Source organism: Mobula birostris, chromosome 5 (genome assembly GCF_030028105.1).
Source record: "Mobula birostris isolate sMobBir1 chromosome 5, sMobBir1.hap1, whole genome shotgun sequence".
Lineage (NCBI taxonomy): Eukaryota > Metazoa > Chordata > Chondrichthyes > Myliobatiformes > Myliobatidae > Mobula > Mobula birostris.
Window position 1 is genome coordinate 104,222,476 of NC_092374.1, and position 17,189 is coordinate 104,239,664.

Genomic DNA, 17,189 nt, shown 5'->3' on the forward strand with positions numbered 1-17,189 from the left:
GAGTAATGTTTTCAGTTCCAGCTACTACATTGCTAAAAGATGTATTACCTTTTGTGGAAGGACAGCACAGTTTTGGCAGAATATTACTGAGCCAAAATGCCTAAAAATCTGATCAATGGGTTGAATAGAATCCATTGAGAATGGAACATTAAAAGATGATTCAATTGAATTGCTTGAGATAATTTTGTCAATGCCTCAAACCTTGAATATTTAGCAGAATGGAATGAAAATGTATTTTCATTTGAGGGGTGGGGCTGGATCTGAACAAGAAGTAGGAGCAGTGATGGTGGAAGAGGTCAGTGGGTGATAATGAAATTAGAATTACATTCAAATATAGAGTCAAGAATGGATTTCTTACCACAATAAAGAGAGAAGATCAGTTCCTATTGGCAGAGGAATTAGAGAACACAAAGTGGCAGGTTTTTGGCAAGAGAGCCAACATTAACTGACATGAGGAATATTACTTTTAATATTTTCCAAGTGGTTAGAGTCTGGAATACGCCATCAAGCAGGAGTAAATGGAACCTGATTCAACCAAAGCATCCAAATGAGAAGTATCAAGATGATGAGGGGCATTGATCGTGTGGATAGCCAGAGGTTTTTTCTCAGGGCTGAACTAGCTAACACGGTGGGGTGGGGGGGGGGGGGGGGGGTGGAAGTATAGTTTTAAGATGCTTGGAAATGGGTACAAAGGGGATGTCAGGGGTAAGTTTTTCACACAGAGAGTGGTGGGTGGTGGAAATGGATACAACAGCATCTTTTAAGAGCCTCTTAGATAAGTACATGGAGCTTAGAAAAATAGAGGGCTATGCACTAGGGAAATTCTAGACAGTCTCTGGAGTAGGTGACATGGTTGGCACAACATTGTGGGCTGTAGGGCCTGTAATGTGTTGTAAATTTCTATATTCTATGTTCTATCGAAAGATGAAGAAAAAAGTACAAGTCTATGAGAGAGGGTAGGAGAACAAGTCTTGCAAAATTACTCTCGTATAGATCTTACACAGATTTATTGAATCAAATATCCACCTTCTGTCCTTAACCAGTCTGTAATTCTAGAAATCAATCAACTGACAATTTTGAAACATTCAAGACTGGTGTTGATGGATTTTTGGAATCAAGCTAGATAAGGAAGTTTGAGCTACGGATTTCACCTGATACTACTAAATAACACCTTAAAGTAAGCCAAATGCTACAAGATTGTTTGCCTCTTTCAGGTGGTAGTCTTGAGATAAGATTACAACCTGAAACTAGATTCAAAGTAAATCCTGTGACTTACTGTCACTTCCTGTCACTGCCTGGCCTGCTGCATTCACCAGCAACTTTTATGTATGTTGCTTGAAATTCTAGCATCTGCAGATTTCCTCGTGTTCCTGTCATTTACATTGTGATGTCTCTCCAGTTCCACTTGAAAGACTGGGAAATCTTCTCTAAGTGTTCCAAACTATGGAGAGGATGGATAGTCACCAATCTTGTTACTACAAGTTGCATAGTAAAAGTATCTTGACATGCAAACACACCTTTCAGATGATTTGAGTTTCCACCAATTTCATCAACAAAGCCATTCTGACTACTTAACCACAAACAACAGAAAATCTGCAGATGCTGGAAATCCAAGCAACACACAAAAAATGCTGGAGGAACTCAGCAGGCGAGGCAGCATTTATGGAAAAAAATACAGTCAATGTTTCAGACCCAGACCCTTCAGCAGGACTGGAGAAAAAATGATGAGGAGTAGATTTAACTATTTGACTATTTAACTATTCTCTAACAAAGTTCCTACTGATATTCATCCTGAACTTAATCATCGGTTTGTAGTTATGATACTTGGTACTTGTACCTTGTAATTAAACCAGAGTTAACCTTTCTTATCCGAATTGTTGCTGCAATTAGAATCACATTTTTCACTAATTACTCTTCCAAAGCCTAAGAATTCTTTAACCTCTGAGCACTTGTTTTTGAGAAGAATCACTTTTTTAATTGATGTCCTGTCAACAGATTCCCAGTATTATTGATTTCCACAAGTACATTTTTCTTCTCTTCAATAATTTTGTGTAATTCTGAAGAATGAATTATTTATGAAAACAAATTGAGTTTTTTCCCACAATTATAAAATTAGTATAAAATCCTTTTCTTCTTTCCACTTATATATTTTCCCATCATACGTGGTTCCACGATTCATAGTCATTCTGATTTATATTCATAAGAGCAACGTTTACAAAGCACATGGTAAAGCAGAAGGAATGACTAGTATTTTGAATCAATAGGGTGCTAGAAGTTTTTTTAATGTTAGAAATAGAACTAAACTATAATTTTATTCTATGATGTTATACCTTGACTACACATTAGTTATAAACAATGAGGAACAGAGAATGGGATTTTTGATATGATGTTCTTTTATCTTTTCATCCTTTTATTTATTTATTTCCAACAAACCAGAAGGTTTCCTAATTCAGTGGATATTGCTTTCTATGCAGGGAAGCAAACCGAGGCAAAATGTCCTAAGAAAATGTTTGAACACTTTGATTTGCAAGAGAAAAGCAATGAATTCCTTCTTAAGGAAAGAAAGAATAATTTTTTTTTAAATGACTTAAACAAATGACTTTACCAGTGCTCATTATTTAACAGAAATGGCATCGTGGTAGTGCTGAAAATCACAGCCATTGAAATGAGAGAAAATTTGCATTTATATTAGGCCTTATCTTGCTGAATTTTGCCAGTTATTCCAGCCAGTATGCCAACTTTGAAACTGTAGTAAAACACAGATTTCCATGCACAAAAGTCGAGGATTTACTAATAAATGTGAAAGGTCATGCCTGTTAGTGAAGCCATTTATCATTGCAAAGTCCCAAGTGTCATGGCAGGTAATCTAAGAGTCATCAAGCTATACAGCATGACAACAGGTCCAGGGGATCCCTACTGACTAAGAGGCCAGTTTATGCTAGTACGGTTTGCTCATGTTTGGCTCATGTCACTCTAAACCTTTCCTAACTATTGAGGGAAGGCTGGGGCGGGGTTCTGAGTTGGATGATCAGCCATGATCATAATAAATGGAGGTGCAGGCTCGAAGGGCCGAATGGCCTACTCCTGCACCTATTTTCTATGTTTCTATGTTAAACACTGTTCGTGAACCTGCTTCACCCACTTTCTAGATGCAGACCACGTCCTTGTGGAAAACATGCCCCTGCAGCTTTCTTCCCTTTTACCTTAACCTCTGCTCTCCAGAGTTTGATTCTCCAACCCTCAGAGAAAGGCTGAGTGTATTCGTTCTATCTCCTGATAACTTACATTTCTATAAGATCACTCCTAGTTCTCCTACGCAGCACAAAATAAAGCCCTAGCCTCCTCAGCTACTCTCTATAACTCTATCCCTTGAGTCATGGCAACACCTGCGTAAATCTTTTGTCCACACTTTCAGCTTAATGGCATTTTAATCTTCAATCCTAATAGCATCAGTAGAATAATCTTGGACCCTGTTTCACTTCTGATCTGCCATAAGAACTCGGGTCTTATTGGTTTCATTGTACACTCCAGGACAAAGAATTAGGAGGCGAATGATTTCTTTTTTAATCACTTATCTTTTTTTGCTAAGTTTGTTATTCCATCTTCTATGCTTTAGGTGTTTATATGTTTTAATCATTTTAATTTTTCGTTAAAGCTTCAGAATTTCAGGGATATTTAAAAACTGTTGATCTCGATTATGGTGCTTGCATCCCTTTCCCTCAGCTATGCCAGCTACAGTCATGCTGTTTCAGGAGAACCTCCCAACTGCACCTTCTGACCAATATGATATGCTTGTGTGCGTGAACTGATAATGCCTTGATTTGAGTCCCCATTTCCTTATCTATTTGACGAGAGACATTGATCTTGTGGATAGTGTTACATACCTCAAGGAGATCTTGTGACTTTCTTGTGAGAATGATGTAATGGTCTTTTGGAGGTCACCTGATGTAATTTTCCCCCCGATATGAGGTCATGTGATGACATGTTCACCACCGCTATAAAAGGGAAGAACTCTGGTGACGCAGTTAGTTTTTTCCAGCTAGAACGTTCGTCATTGTCTCTGGTCCGTTTCGTATTTGTTTTATGATGCAGTTTCATTTTTAAAACGAGTGTTACGTTCTGTTGCAAGGTACAATAGTGCTGGACTGGCAATTTCTGCTAGATTTGTTGATGTACATTTTCAGTAGTATTGGAGAGTGAAGACTTTATCGAAGTACAGGACCTGAAGGATTAAGAGAAGTTGGTATCGTTTGGCAGTTTAACAAAGGATCAACCTTATTGAGTCTTTGTTGAAGAAGTAACGACCTGCATCAAAAATAACTCCTGCCAAAAGAGCAAGGAAGTTCATGCAAGGTTTGCTTTCTAGAAGAAATTAAGGTCAGTTGTTTTAAGCCGTTTATTTCCTTTATCGTGAATCCTTTGGACAGAACCAGCAGGAAAGTCGCGTCTATGAAGAAATCCTTCTCCAGAGAAGTCTCTCCCAATTGAATGTATAAACCTGTTGGACTTTTGAATTTACCATTTTAAGAAATGAATTTGACTTTACTGCTTTAGGAACTGTTATTGTATTTATCGCTTTAAGAACCAGTCCCGAGTGACGGTTTGTTGAACGGCTGTATAGCGGTTAACTTCTGGTTAAGGTTTTTCATTTGTTTTTTATTGTTTATTCGTGTTTAAGAAATGTTTGGTTGTTTTTATATAACCTGACTTGATTGATATTCATTGTTGCCGGTTACGTAACAGTAGTCAGAAGCGTTTTCCCAGGGCTGAAATGACTAGAGGGAAGTAGTTACAGAGGAGATGACAGGGGTAAGGTTTTTACGTAGTGAGTGGTGAGTGTGTGGAATGGGCTGCCGGCGATGGTGGTGGAGGCAGATATGATAGGGTCTTTTAAGAGCCTGCTGGATAGGCACATGGAGCTTAGAAAAATAGAGGGCCACGGGTAACCCTGAGTAATTTCTAAAGTAAATACATGTTCGGCACAGCAATGTGGGCCGAGGGGCCTGTATTGTGCTGTAGGTTTTCTATATTTCTATTTCACTGTGATTCCTGTTAAGGGTTCGGGGCATATATCATTAATATTTATTTTTATAAGATAATTTAGGGAGAGGCAATAAAAACGGGAATAAAAACAGAAAATGAGAGGCACACTCAGAGATGGCATCTGTGGAAAGAGAAATAAAATCAAAAATTGTCGATGAGAGGAAAACATAAGAGATCCAGAGTGCACAAATCTGTTGTTAAAATATGCAAAGACTCATTTGATTGCTAAGTATAATATACCGATGAATAATATCCACTCAGCTTTCCTTTAGGTGAACCCATCTATTCTTATGATCAGTCACAAACGGGTTCTTCATTGACTGTAGTACCTACCTATGCAATCCCAATTAGCCTGCATTAGTTTTGTGTCCTCTTACTACTTCCCCATACAAGTATCTATACTTTTAACCTCGACCATCTACTCTGATAATTTGTTCCACATGAACTATGTGTCCAAAACATAGATCTCCTTTTAATTTTTTCCCATCTTATATTAAAACTATTCCAGCTCTTATTCCCTATACTCCTACCACAGGAAAAAATACTCTCTCTCTATCCTATCTATGCCCCTTCTAGAAAAAAATGTCAGGCATTCCCGGCTGGTCTTAACTGATTCTCCTTTACAATGACGTTTTCTGAATTCCAGTGACCTTTTCTTGCTGATTAGTACTCAGAGAGATCTGTAAACCCCAGTGCAGACGTTCATCCACTATTTCTTGCAATAACATTAGCTGCTGCTCATTTGGAAGCTTACCGGGTGAAAATATAATTTTTTTTAATGAGTCCTTGCAACGAATGAATACCCAAGCTGATTCGAGAGTACCATAGCAATTCTCCTCAAATTGAATCATATCCTTTAAAGATGCATTATGTCTTAGCTTGAAGTGGGAAGGTCATCTCCTATTTTCCCCTATCCAAGCCTTCTATGCTGTTTTCCCATTTAGCCTTTGTTGTCTGTTCCACCACTAACTGTGATTATAGCTGGATTTTTTAGCTCTTTGAATATTGCCATATCGATTGATTTCCTATCAACCAAACAAAAATAGCTACAATTTAATGCATTTATCTTCTCCCACTGCAGGTTATCTTGCAGATTCTCCTCTGCTGTGACATGAAAATTGGACCAACTATTTGCAAAAGTCTTTGGAATAACTAGCATTTTAATATTAAGGATGTAACAACAGTACCTAATTATCAGTCTATCTTTGTTGTAGCTCTTACTAAAATTTGCTATCTTTTTTACTGTCCCTAGATGGAATTGCCATTTGGATTGGGAGAACCAATGAAAAACATCTATACTGGGGTGGTTCATCATCGAGCGACCAAAAATGTGCATGTAGATTGGAGGAGAACTGCTTAGATATGAAGTATCACTGTAACTGTGATGCTGCCAGTAATAAATGGTAAGAAAGTCTTTGTCTTGGAATTAAACTGTACCTTGTCAAAACGTAAAAGACTAACAAAATTGTATTGTGAAAGGGCTTATGTAATTATTTTCAAGTTTAGCAATTTGCGTAGATTTAAAAGTTCAAGCTTCAAATAGGTAACAGAATTTATAAACATGTCAGAACGAATCAGACATTCAATATCACTGACATACTGTATATTGTGAAATTTGTTGTTATGCAGCAGCTGTACAGTGTAATACATAAAAACCAAAACAAATGTATAGATTGGGACACATCGGGACCAGGACATTGGCTCAATTAAGTGGCTGCCCTACGTAACCAAAGTTTGATGGAAATAGTTAAAAAGGTATACAAACTACCATTTAGCTGAGAAACAAATTACGTGTTCAAATGAAATGAAGAACAGATTAGAACACTGTCAATACCACTACAGTAGTCTAAAACTGTCTTAGCTGCTAATAGTTATCGACAGAGGAATTAATATGTTGCTTTCTTTTGGTTAACTATAAATGAACAAAATCATCACAGATGCCTAGTGTACATAATGGACTGCTTTCATACAATGCTATTGATGATTGCATCCTCCAAGTCTTCCTTTTAATTATACCATTCAAGATAATTTTTGATATCCTTCAAATTTTTCATAGTTCCTAACTTGCTGAAGTTGTGAAGTTGTTTCATTTTCACCCGGCTTTTTCTCACACCTCCAAGCTTGAATATTTGAAACTACTGTGAGTAAAACAGTTCTGATTTGTCTTACTGTTTATTTCTAGCCAGCTACCAGTGACAAACCCCATTGCTTTGTGAACATACATGCAAGTGATGCTATTTAAAAACTGATCACTCTAAGCATGGTATGGTGTCGGGCAGCCACACAGGTGTGTGGTTTGATGCTTGCTAGAAGTTGTTCATCAACAGTCTCCTGTCCCAATCAAGCAGCGTAGTGTTCCAAATAAACAAAGGAAATCCTGGCTATGTACAGTCATTAGTTTATTTATTAATTGTTAATTAAATTTATTAATTTATTTATTCAAATTAGTTTTTGTTCTTTAGGAGTTGTCCCAAATAAATAGCTGCCCTGATTACTGGATGGCCCAATAAAATAAGTAGTGCAAAGATAGTGAGATAATTTTCATGGGTTCATTGATGGATCCCTATCAAACTATTTGATTATCTATCCTCAGGATGAGCACTGACTAAAATCAAAGGAACAAATGTAAGAAACTTCAATATAAACGCTGAATTTTTTCCTGTTTTTCTTACCTGTCCATTTTTACTGTCACCCTCTTATTGAAATTTCTAACAATTGATGTGTGTTCTTTCTGTTACCCTGCCAATCTGCCTTCCTCTCACTAATTCTATATTTTTCTATTATTTATTGACCTTTTCCCACTTTTCAATAATATTTACATTATCTGTCTACCTATTCATCTATCTGCCTGTTTATCTGTCTTACTTTGCAATGAATTCCACAGATTCACCTCACTTTGGCTAAAGAATTTTTTCCTCATCTCTGTATTAAATGGATGTCCTTCCATTCTGAGGCTGTGCCCCCTGGTCCTACTATAGGAAGTATCCTCTCCGCATCTGCTATATCCAGGCCTTTCAATATTTGATGTTTCATTGAGATCCTCCTTCATTATTCTAAACTCCAGTGAGTGAGGCCCAATGCTCTTCAAATGTTGACCCTTTCATTCCTGGGATCATTCTCGTGAACCTCCTCTGGACCATCTCCAATGCCAGCACATCTTTTCTTAGATATGGGGTCCAAAATTGCTCACAATACTTCAAGTGTCGTCTGACCAATGCCTAGTAAAGCCTCATCATTTCATATTCTAGTCTTTTAGAATAAATGCTAAGGTTGCATTTGCCTTCCTCACCACTAACCCAGTCTACAAGTTAACCTTTAGGTTAGTCCTTCATGAAGACTCCCAAGTTCCTTTGCACCAACAATTTTTGAATTTTCTCCCCATTTAGAAAATAGTGCACGTCTTTTATTCCTTCTGCCATCTTATTATCCCTTTACTCTGTCTATTTCTTTATGTCTTTCTATGTTTTTGTCTACTCCTTTTCTCTGTCTTAATGTCTTCTTATCTTTCTCTCAGAGCTTCCTCATTTTTTTCTTCACCTCTTTCTCAACAATATCTCTTACATTTAATTTTTTTTATCAATTACCTCTTTATGCAATTCTTCTGTTTTAAGTCCAAGTTTATCATCATTCAATCATACACAGGTATACAGCCAAATGAAACATCGTTCCTCTAGGGACAAGATGAAAAACATGATACATATGGTCACACAGACACCACACATATAGTTATGATCCAGTGCATACAGTCACAAAATAAAATTAGCACAAGTCTCTGAGTGGCCTAGAGATTGATAGGTTGATATAAATTGCAAGGTGCATGTACTTTAAGACAATATAATTTTGCTGGCCCTATTATAATAAAACTAGCACTCATATAAATGTATGAAGCAGCAGCAATAAAAGTTCGAAAGTGATCAGTGCAGGATGACAGTATGCCTGTGAGATGGGGAGAGGGCTGGGGGTTGCAGCAGAGCATTCAGAACCAAACATGGTAAGGCCCATTTGCTCTTAACTACCAAAGTTCAAAGTTCAATGTATTATCAACATACATATGTCACCATATTGAACCCTTTTCTACTGAGATTTGCATTAAATATAGCATTGGAGCTGTACATAGCCTTCCAGTCTTAAGTATAAAGCAAGTAGAACAGGGGGCTAGGCACACAGCCTTGTGGTGTTGCTGTGTTGATGGTGATTGTGGAGGAGATGCGGTTGCCAATCTGAATTGACTGGGGTCTGCAAGTGAGGATATTGACCTTGTGATGTCCTTTGTTTTGTCCCACCAATGTGTTAAAAATCTACTCTTTCAATTTCCCAGTTCCACATCCTCAAAGGGATGGTGCATTTATTGTATCTCCAACCTATATCTGCAATGATTTGTGTTCTATCCTGCTTCACGGTCATAAGCTCAAACCCAACTAGCATCCTCCAGCAAGGAGGGACCCCACAACTATCCAAACCAATGACCAATAAGGGAATGATAATTTGGAAATGTAAATATTTTTAAATCAAAGTAGAAAATTTATTACCAATGCACATGTATGTCACCATATACTACCATAAGATTCATTTTCTTGTGAGCATTCACAGTAAAGAAAAAGAAACACAATAGAATGAATAAAAATAACTACTCACAAACAAAGGTGGACAAACAACTGATGTGATAACAAATAGAGTAAATTCAAAATAACAAAAGACAAAACAATAATTAATAAATAAATAAATAAATATATATATATATATATATATATAGAGAACATGAGTTAGAACCATAGATCCATGGAACATTACAGCACAAGCAGGCCTTTAGGCCTTTTTTGACTGTGGTGAACCATTTTTCTGCCTAGTCCCACTGACTTGCACCTGGACCATATCCCTCCATACATCTCTCATCCATGTACCTGTCCAAGTTTTTCTTAAATGTTAAAAGTGAGCCCGCAATTACCACTTCGTCTTGCAGCTCATCCCACACTCCCACCATTCTCTGTGTGAGAAGAAGCCCCCCCAATATTCACTTTAAACTTTTCCCCCTTCACCCTTAACCCATGTCCTCTGGTTTTATTCTCCCCTTGCCTCAGTGGAAAAAGCCTGCTTGCATTCACTCTATCTATACCCATCATAATTTTATATACCTCTATCAAATCTCCCCTCATTCTTCTACGCTGTAGGGAATAAAGTCCTAATCTATTCAATCTTCCTCTGTAACTCAGTTTCTCAAGTCCCGGTAACATCCTTGTAAACCTTCTCTGCACTCTTTCAACCTTATTAATATCCTTCCTGTAATTTGGTGACCAAAACTTGAGAATCGGCCTCACCAATGCCTTATACAATCTCACCATAATATTCCAACTCTTATACTCAATACTTTGATTTATAAAGGCCAACGTACCAAAAACTCTCTTTACAACACATCTGGATAGTAGTAACAGGAATGGTCCGAGTAAGCATGGATTTATGAAAGGGAAATCGTGCTTGACTAATCTTCTGGATTTTTTTGAGGATGTAACTATGAAAATGGACAAGGGAGAGTCAGTGGTTGTAGTGTACCTGGACTTTCAGAAAGCCTTTGATAAAGTCCCACATAGGAGATTAGTGGGCAAAATTAGGGCACATGGTATTGGGGGCAGACTACTGACATGGATTGAAAATTGACTGGCTGACAGAAAACAAAGAGTAGCGATTAACGGGTCCCTTTCAGAATGGTAAGTAGTGACTAGTGGGGTACCGCAGGGTTCAGTGCTGGAATCGCGGCTGTTTACAATATATATTAATGATTTAGATGAGAGAATTAAAAGTAACATTAGCAAATTTGCCGATGACACAAAGCTGGGTGGCAGTGTGAAATGTGAGGAGGATGTTATGAGAATGCAGGGTGACTTGAACAGGCTGGGTGAGTGGGCAGATGCATGACAGATACAGTTTACTGTGGATAAATGTGAGGTTATCCACTTTGGTGGTAAGATCAGGAAGGCAGATTATTATCTAAATGGAGTCAAGTTAGGAAAAGGGGAAGCACAACGAGATCTAGGTGTTCTTGTACATGAGTCACTGAAAGCAAGCATGCAAGTACAGCAGGCAGTGAAGAAAGCTAATGGCATGCTGGCCTTCATAACAAGGAGAATTGAGTATAAGAGCAAAGAGGTCCTTCTGCAGCTGTACAGGGCCCTGGTGAGACCACACATGGAGTACTGTGTGCAGTTTTGGTCTCCAAATTTGAGGAAGAACATTCTTGCTATTGAGGGAGTGCAGTGTAGGTTCACAAGGTTAATTCCCGGGATGGCGGGACTGTCATATGTCGAAAGATTGGAGCAACTGTGTTTGTATACTCTGGAATTTAGAAGGCTGAGAGGGGATCTTATTGAAACATATAAGATTATTAAGGGATTGGACACGCTGCAGGCAGGAAGCATGTTCCCGCTGATGGGTGAGTCTAGACCTAGAGGCCACAGTTTAAGGATAAGGGGTAGGCCATTTAGAACGGAGTTGAGGAAAAACTTTTTCACCCAGAGAGTGGTGGATATATGGAATGCTCTGCCCCAGAAGGCTGTGGAGGCCAAGTCTCTGGATGCTTTCAAGAAAGAGATGGATAGAGCTCTTAAAGATAGAGGAATCAAAGGTTATGGGGATAAGACAGGAACTGGATACTGATTGTGAATGATCAGCCATGATCACAGAGAATGGTGGTGCTGGCTCAAAGGGCTGAATGGCCTACTCCTGCACCTATTGTCTATTGTCTATTGTCTATTGACCCTTGTGGCTACGGGGGTCAGGGGGTATGGAGGGAAGGCTGGGGCGGGGTTCTGAGTTGGATGATCAGCCATGATCATAATCATTCCAAAATGCAATATCTCACACTTGTCTGTATTAAACTCCATCTGCCATTTTCAGCCCATTTTTCCAGCTGGTCCAAATCCCTCTGCAAGTTTTGCAAACCTTCCTCACTGTCTGGTACACCACCAGTCTTTGTATCATCAGCAAATTTACTGATCCAATTTACCACATTATCATCCAGATCATTGATATAGATGACAAATAACAATGGACCCAGCACTGATCCCTGTGGCACACCACTAGTCACAGGCCTCCACTCAGAGAAGCAATCCTCCACCACCACTCTCTGGCCTCTTCCATTGAGCCAATGTCTAATCCAATTTACTACCTCTCCATGTATACCTAGTGACTGAATCTTCCTAACAAACCTCCCATGCGGGACCTTGTCAAAGGCCTTACTGAAGTCCATGTAGACAACATCCACTGCCTTCCCTTCATCCACTTTCCTGGTAACCTCCTCAAAATAATAGATTGGTTAAACATGACCTACTACACACAAAGCCATGTTGACTCTCCCTAATAAATCCCTGTCTATCCAAATACTTGTAGATCCTATCTCTTAGTACTCCTTCGAATTATTTACCTACTACCGACATCAAACATACTGGCCTATAATTTCCTGGATTACTTTTAGAGCCTTTTTTAAATAACGGAACTACATGAGCTATCCTCCAATCCTCCGGCAGCTCTCCTGTAGATACCAACATTTTAAATATATCTGCCAGGGCCCCTGCAATTTCAACATTAGTCTTCTTCAAGGTCCGAGGGTCTACCCTGTCAGGTCCTGGGGATTTATCTACTCTGATTTGCCTTAAGATAGCAAGCACCTCCTCCTCCTCCTCCTCAATCTATATAGGTTCCATGACCTCACTACTGGTTTGCCTTATTTCCATTGACTCCATTCCAGTTTCCTTAGTAAATACAGACGCAAAAAAAACATTTAAGATCTCCCCCATTTCTTTTGGTTCCATACATAGCTGACCACCCTGATCTTCAAGAGGACTAATTTTATCCCTTACTCTTAATATACTTCTTTGCTCTTAATATACCTATAGAAGCTCTTTGGATTATCCTTCACCTTGACTGCCAAAGCAACCTCATGTCTTCTTTTAGCCCTCCTGATATCTCTCTTAAGTATTTTTTTGCACTTTTTATACTCCTCAAGCACCTTATTTGCTCCCTGTTTCCTGTACATGTCATAGATCTCTTTCTTCTTCTTCTTCTTCTTCTTTATCAGAGTTCCAATATCCTTTGAGAACCAAGGTTCCTTATTCTTATTCACGTTGCCTTTAATCCTGACAGGAACATACAAACTCAGCACTCTCAAAATTTCTCCTTTGAAGGCCTCTCACTTACCAATCACATCCTTGCCAGAGAACAACATGTCCCAATCCAGGTTGACTACTAGATAGTGAGTCCATAGGTTGCGGAATCAGTTCAGTGTTGGGGAGAGTGAAGTTATACGTTCTGGTTCAGGAGCCTGATGGTTGAGGGGTAACAACTGTTCCTGAGATTGGTGGTGTGGGACCCAAGGTTCCTATACTTCCCTCCTGATGGCAGCAGCAAGAGGAGAGCATGGCCTGGGTAATGGGGTTCCTTGACGATGGATGATGCTTTCCTACAACAATGTTCCATGCTCGGTGGTGGGGACAGCTTTACCCATGATGGACTGAAATCAGAAATAGCCAGGCAGCTTATCAGACTCACTTGAGAAAATGCACCTGGAGTCTTCAAAGCCAGTGCATCATCTAAGTACACCCTTCGTTCAATGGCAGCCACATCGTTTCCAAAGCAGTAGATGAATACTCTGCAATTGAAATTCAACCATGAGTTCTATCTGTGTTGATTGTTAGAGAAGGTTACAGTTCCATAAAACAACAGCTATCCTGCTCAGATTATGGTTACAGGGGCCATTGCCCAAAGAAGTAAGAAAAGCATTTCCTTCCTCTATCATAATAGTGGTATGAAACTTTCACAGCAACAGTCTGATCTTGCACAAAAAATGCTGACATTTATTTTTGTAACTGTGGCTTAGCTTAGTCTCCAATTTAACCATGTTGCTGAAGTCCAAAGTACTTGCTTAACTGATATCCATATCAAGTTGACTGACCTCCAAATTTGTACTCCTCGCTGGGTTGGTGCAAATGTTCTATAGATTCCTTGCAGTTCCATTAGTCCCATGCCAGTTTAGTGCAGGTTCAGCAACTCTATTATTCTCACATGAATTAATCAAGTAAAAGTAAATGATTTTACACACTTTAAGGTTTTTTTTTTTCTTTCAATTATTTCTGGATGCTAAATAGGGCAACTCACACACGAATAAGTGGTGAAGCTGCATATTCTGCTATTTTTCCCCGTACCTCCATTCCTGAAATTATATATGAGCAGCAAATCTAGTGGCAATTAGGAAAATTGAAAGTTTGTTGAGATAGTGTTTGATGAGTTGGTGAATGTCAAAATTAGGCAAATTCACTAGAAGAATTTATTGCAAAATGTTTAAATGGTCAGTTTCTATTATAAATATATACTCTGTTGCTTCTTTATTGGTATAGGGGGACCTAATAAAGTAGCCACTGAGTGTATATTTATGGTCTTCTGCTGCTGTAGCCCATCCGCTTCAAGATTTGATATGTTGTGCTTTCAGAGATGCTCTCCTACGCACGACTGTTGTAATGCAAGGTTATTTGTGTTACTGTCACCTGCTTGCCTATTTGAATGGCAGTCTGGCCATTCTCCTCTGAATTCTCTCAGTATCAAGGTGCCTTCACCCACAGAACTGTCACTCATGGGATGTTATTTGTTTTTCACACAATTCTAGATACTTGTGCGTGAAAATACCAGATCAACAGTTTTCAAACCATCCCATCTGGCATCAACAATCATTCAAGGTCAAAGTTACTAGATCACATTTCTTCCACATTTGGTGTGAATAACAATTGAACCCCTTGACCATGTCTGTGTGCTTTTGTGCATTGAGCTGCTGTCATATGCTTGGCTGTTCAGATATTCTATTAATGAGCAGAGGAGCAGTGCAACTAATAAAGTATGGACATAACATTTATAATGTGGGGATTTGCCATGAGAAGAGAGGTTTCGTAGTCCAAAAGTGCGTTGAAGCATATTACTTAAATGCACCATTCAGAGTGTAGTTGAAGCAAATTCAAATATTACATTTGAGTGGAAATTAAGTAGAGAGAAAGAGTTGTAAGGATGTGTAAATCAGTGGACTGAGCTCAAATAGAGGAGGTTTATGTAATACCAATATTTTACCAAATTGCAGCTTAATTATAATTTCCGCATATAGTCAATGAGGTAGAAGATGATTTTAGCATTTAATGTCACAGTGAATTTTAGTGAGTGGTTATTTTAGTGTTTTAATGAATTTAATATGACAAGTAATGTTCTTAACATCTTACTAGCTTGCATTTGATTAATATTCAACTTACATAGATGCCAATTTAAATATTCGTTGATTAAAGTGATGTTTTAAAAATGATGTTGAAAAATGATGCCTGTTTCAGATGATTTGCCCTCTTCCTGTTGAGGAGCTGTGTATCCCTGGAGTGAAACTTAAGTGCAGAATTCTAGGCTGTTATTCTAGTGCTGTATATCTACCTTCTTTGACTTGTAGAAGCCTTTTACGACTTAATACTTAGGTAAGGTAGCAAGTTGACTGGTATCTGGGATCAGCCATGATGGAATGGTGGTGCAGACTCGATGGGCTGACTAGCCTAATTCTGCACCTATGTCTTATGGTCTAATGATCTTACTCTGCATGAGTGGAAGACTGAGGGGTATCCTTATGAATCCTTACAAAATAAAAAAATAATGAATACACTACAATTGCTTGTCTACGACTGTGGACATCTATTATAATAATGTGGCCATAGTCACAGGCTGGTATTTGCTTTGCTCTACATTTGAAGTACTGTAGGTTATACCTGGTCATATTTCCCATGAGGCAGAAGATAAAACAGGACTGTATGGTGTTCCTTTGGCCCACGATGCTGGACCAAATTAATTAAACTAAAACCTATTAAACTACTCCTTTCTGCCAACAAGTCCATCTATTCTTTGCAAATTTATGTTCCTGTCTAAGAGCCTCTCAAACACCTTTACTGTAATTGCTCCACTACCACCTTTAGCAGTACATTGCAGTCACCCACTACTCTCTATTTAAAAAAAAAACTTGTCTTGCAGATCTTTCTTGAACTAACCTCTCTCACCTTAAATGCATGCCCTCTAGTATTGTAGTAATTTGCTTCAGTCTACCATAGGTCAAAACATTAAGCATCCCATATGGGATCAATGCCTGGGTGTGGTATGTACCACTCAACATGCATCACAAACATTATGTCTCAAAGAATGAAGCATTTTCCCGTTATTCTGTATCAACTTCAGGTTGTTCCGCAGGTCATTGTGCAACAGAATCTATGTGTTTAGATCTGACTGAGGAAACTGTAGGGTTAATCCAAAAAGCTTGATAAGTCAGAGATCCAGTCAATAGGGTGTATTGGAGTGACCAAAATATTATGTAGATTGTATTATTAAGTACAGTTGAAGAATGTTAGCGTGTTTGCTATGAAACCAGACTGAGGCACTGTTTAATTTATTATTTTATCTATTTACACAAAGGCATTGGACTAGCATTCCTTTTATCATCCATAATGAATGGAAAATATATGACTGCAACAGTTTCAGTTGTGTTTCTAATGTCAATATTTAAGTGCTTCATTAATTTTGCCCTTTATGTTAATTATGTCATTATTTAAGATTATTGAAGTAAAAAATATGACAAAAAGAACAAACTGCTGAAGGAACTCTTCAGGATGCATCTGTAGAGGAAATTAAACAGCCAGTGTTTTAGGTCAAGACACTTTATTTGCCGTCTGACCCATTGATATTCCAGTATTTGCAGTCTTTTGAGTCTAAATAAAATGATAAATATTGAAAGATCTGAAATATACAGGAATACTGAGATTATTCAACAGGACAAGCAGCAACATTGGAGAGAGAAACATTTCAAGTTGATAATCTTTTATCAATGATTTGGATTTATGATCTTTATAAAGCGTATTCAATATGGTCAAGATGTACTCCTTCACAAGAAAATATTCTAATGCCATATTGTACAACATTGATAAATGTAATCAGCAATTTAAGCCTTGTATAGCATTTTTATTGACATCAAGCCATCGGTTGGAATAGATACCAATTTCAGATAGCAAATACCACCAGTAGCAATATCACTCCTTACTACAGAAACTTTAGTGCAGTACGGTAATTAGGACAGCCCAGGTGCCACAGGTTCAACC

At 38.3% G+C, this 17,189-nt stretch overlaps 1 protein-coding gene across 1 annotated transcript in view; it reads left to right on the forward strand.

The window, feature by feature from the left end:
- LOC140198395 (contactin-associated protein-like 5) overlaps nt 1-17,189 on the forward strand; it is a 1,369,276-nt gene that overhangs the window by 876,094 nt on the left and 475,993 nt on the right. Inside the window, exon 15 of the mRNA XM_072259488.1 lies at nt 6,296-6,446. Within this exon, the coding sequence (XP_072115589.1) occupies nt 6,296-6,446 (151 nt within the window). The remainder of the gene's footprint in view (nt 1-6,295; nt 6,447-17,189) is intronic.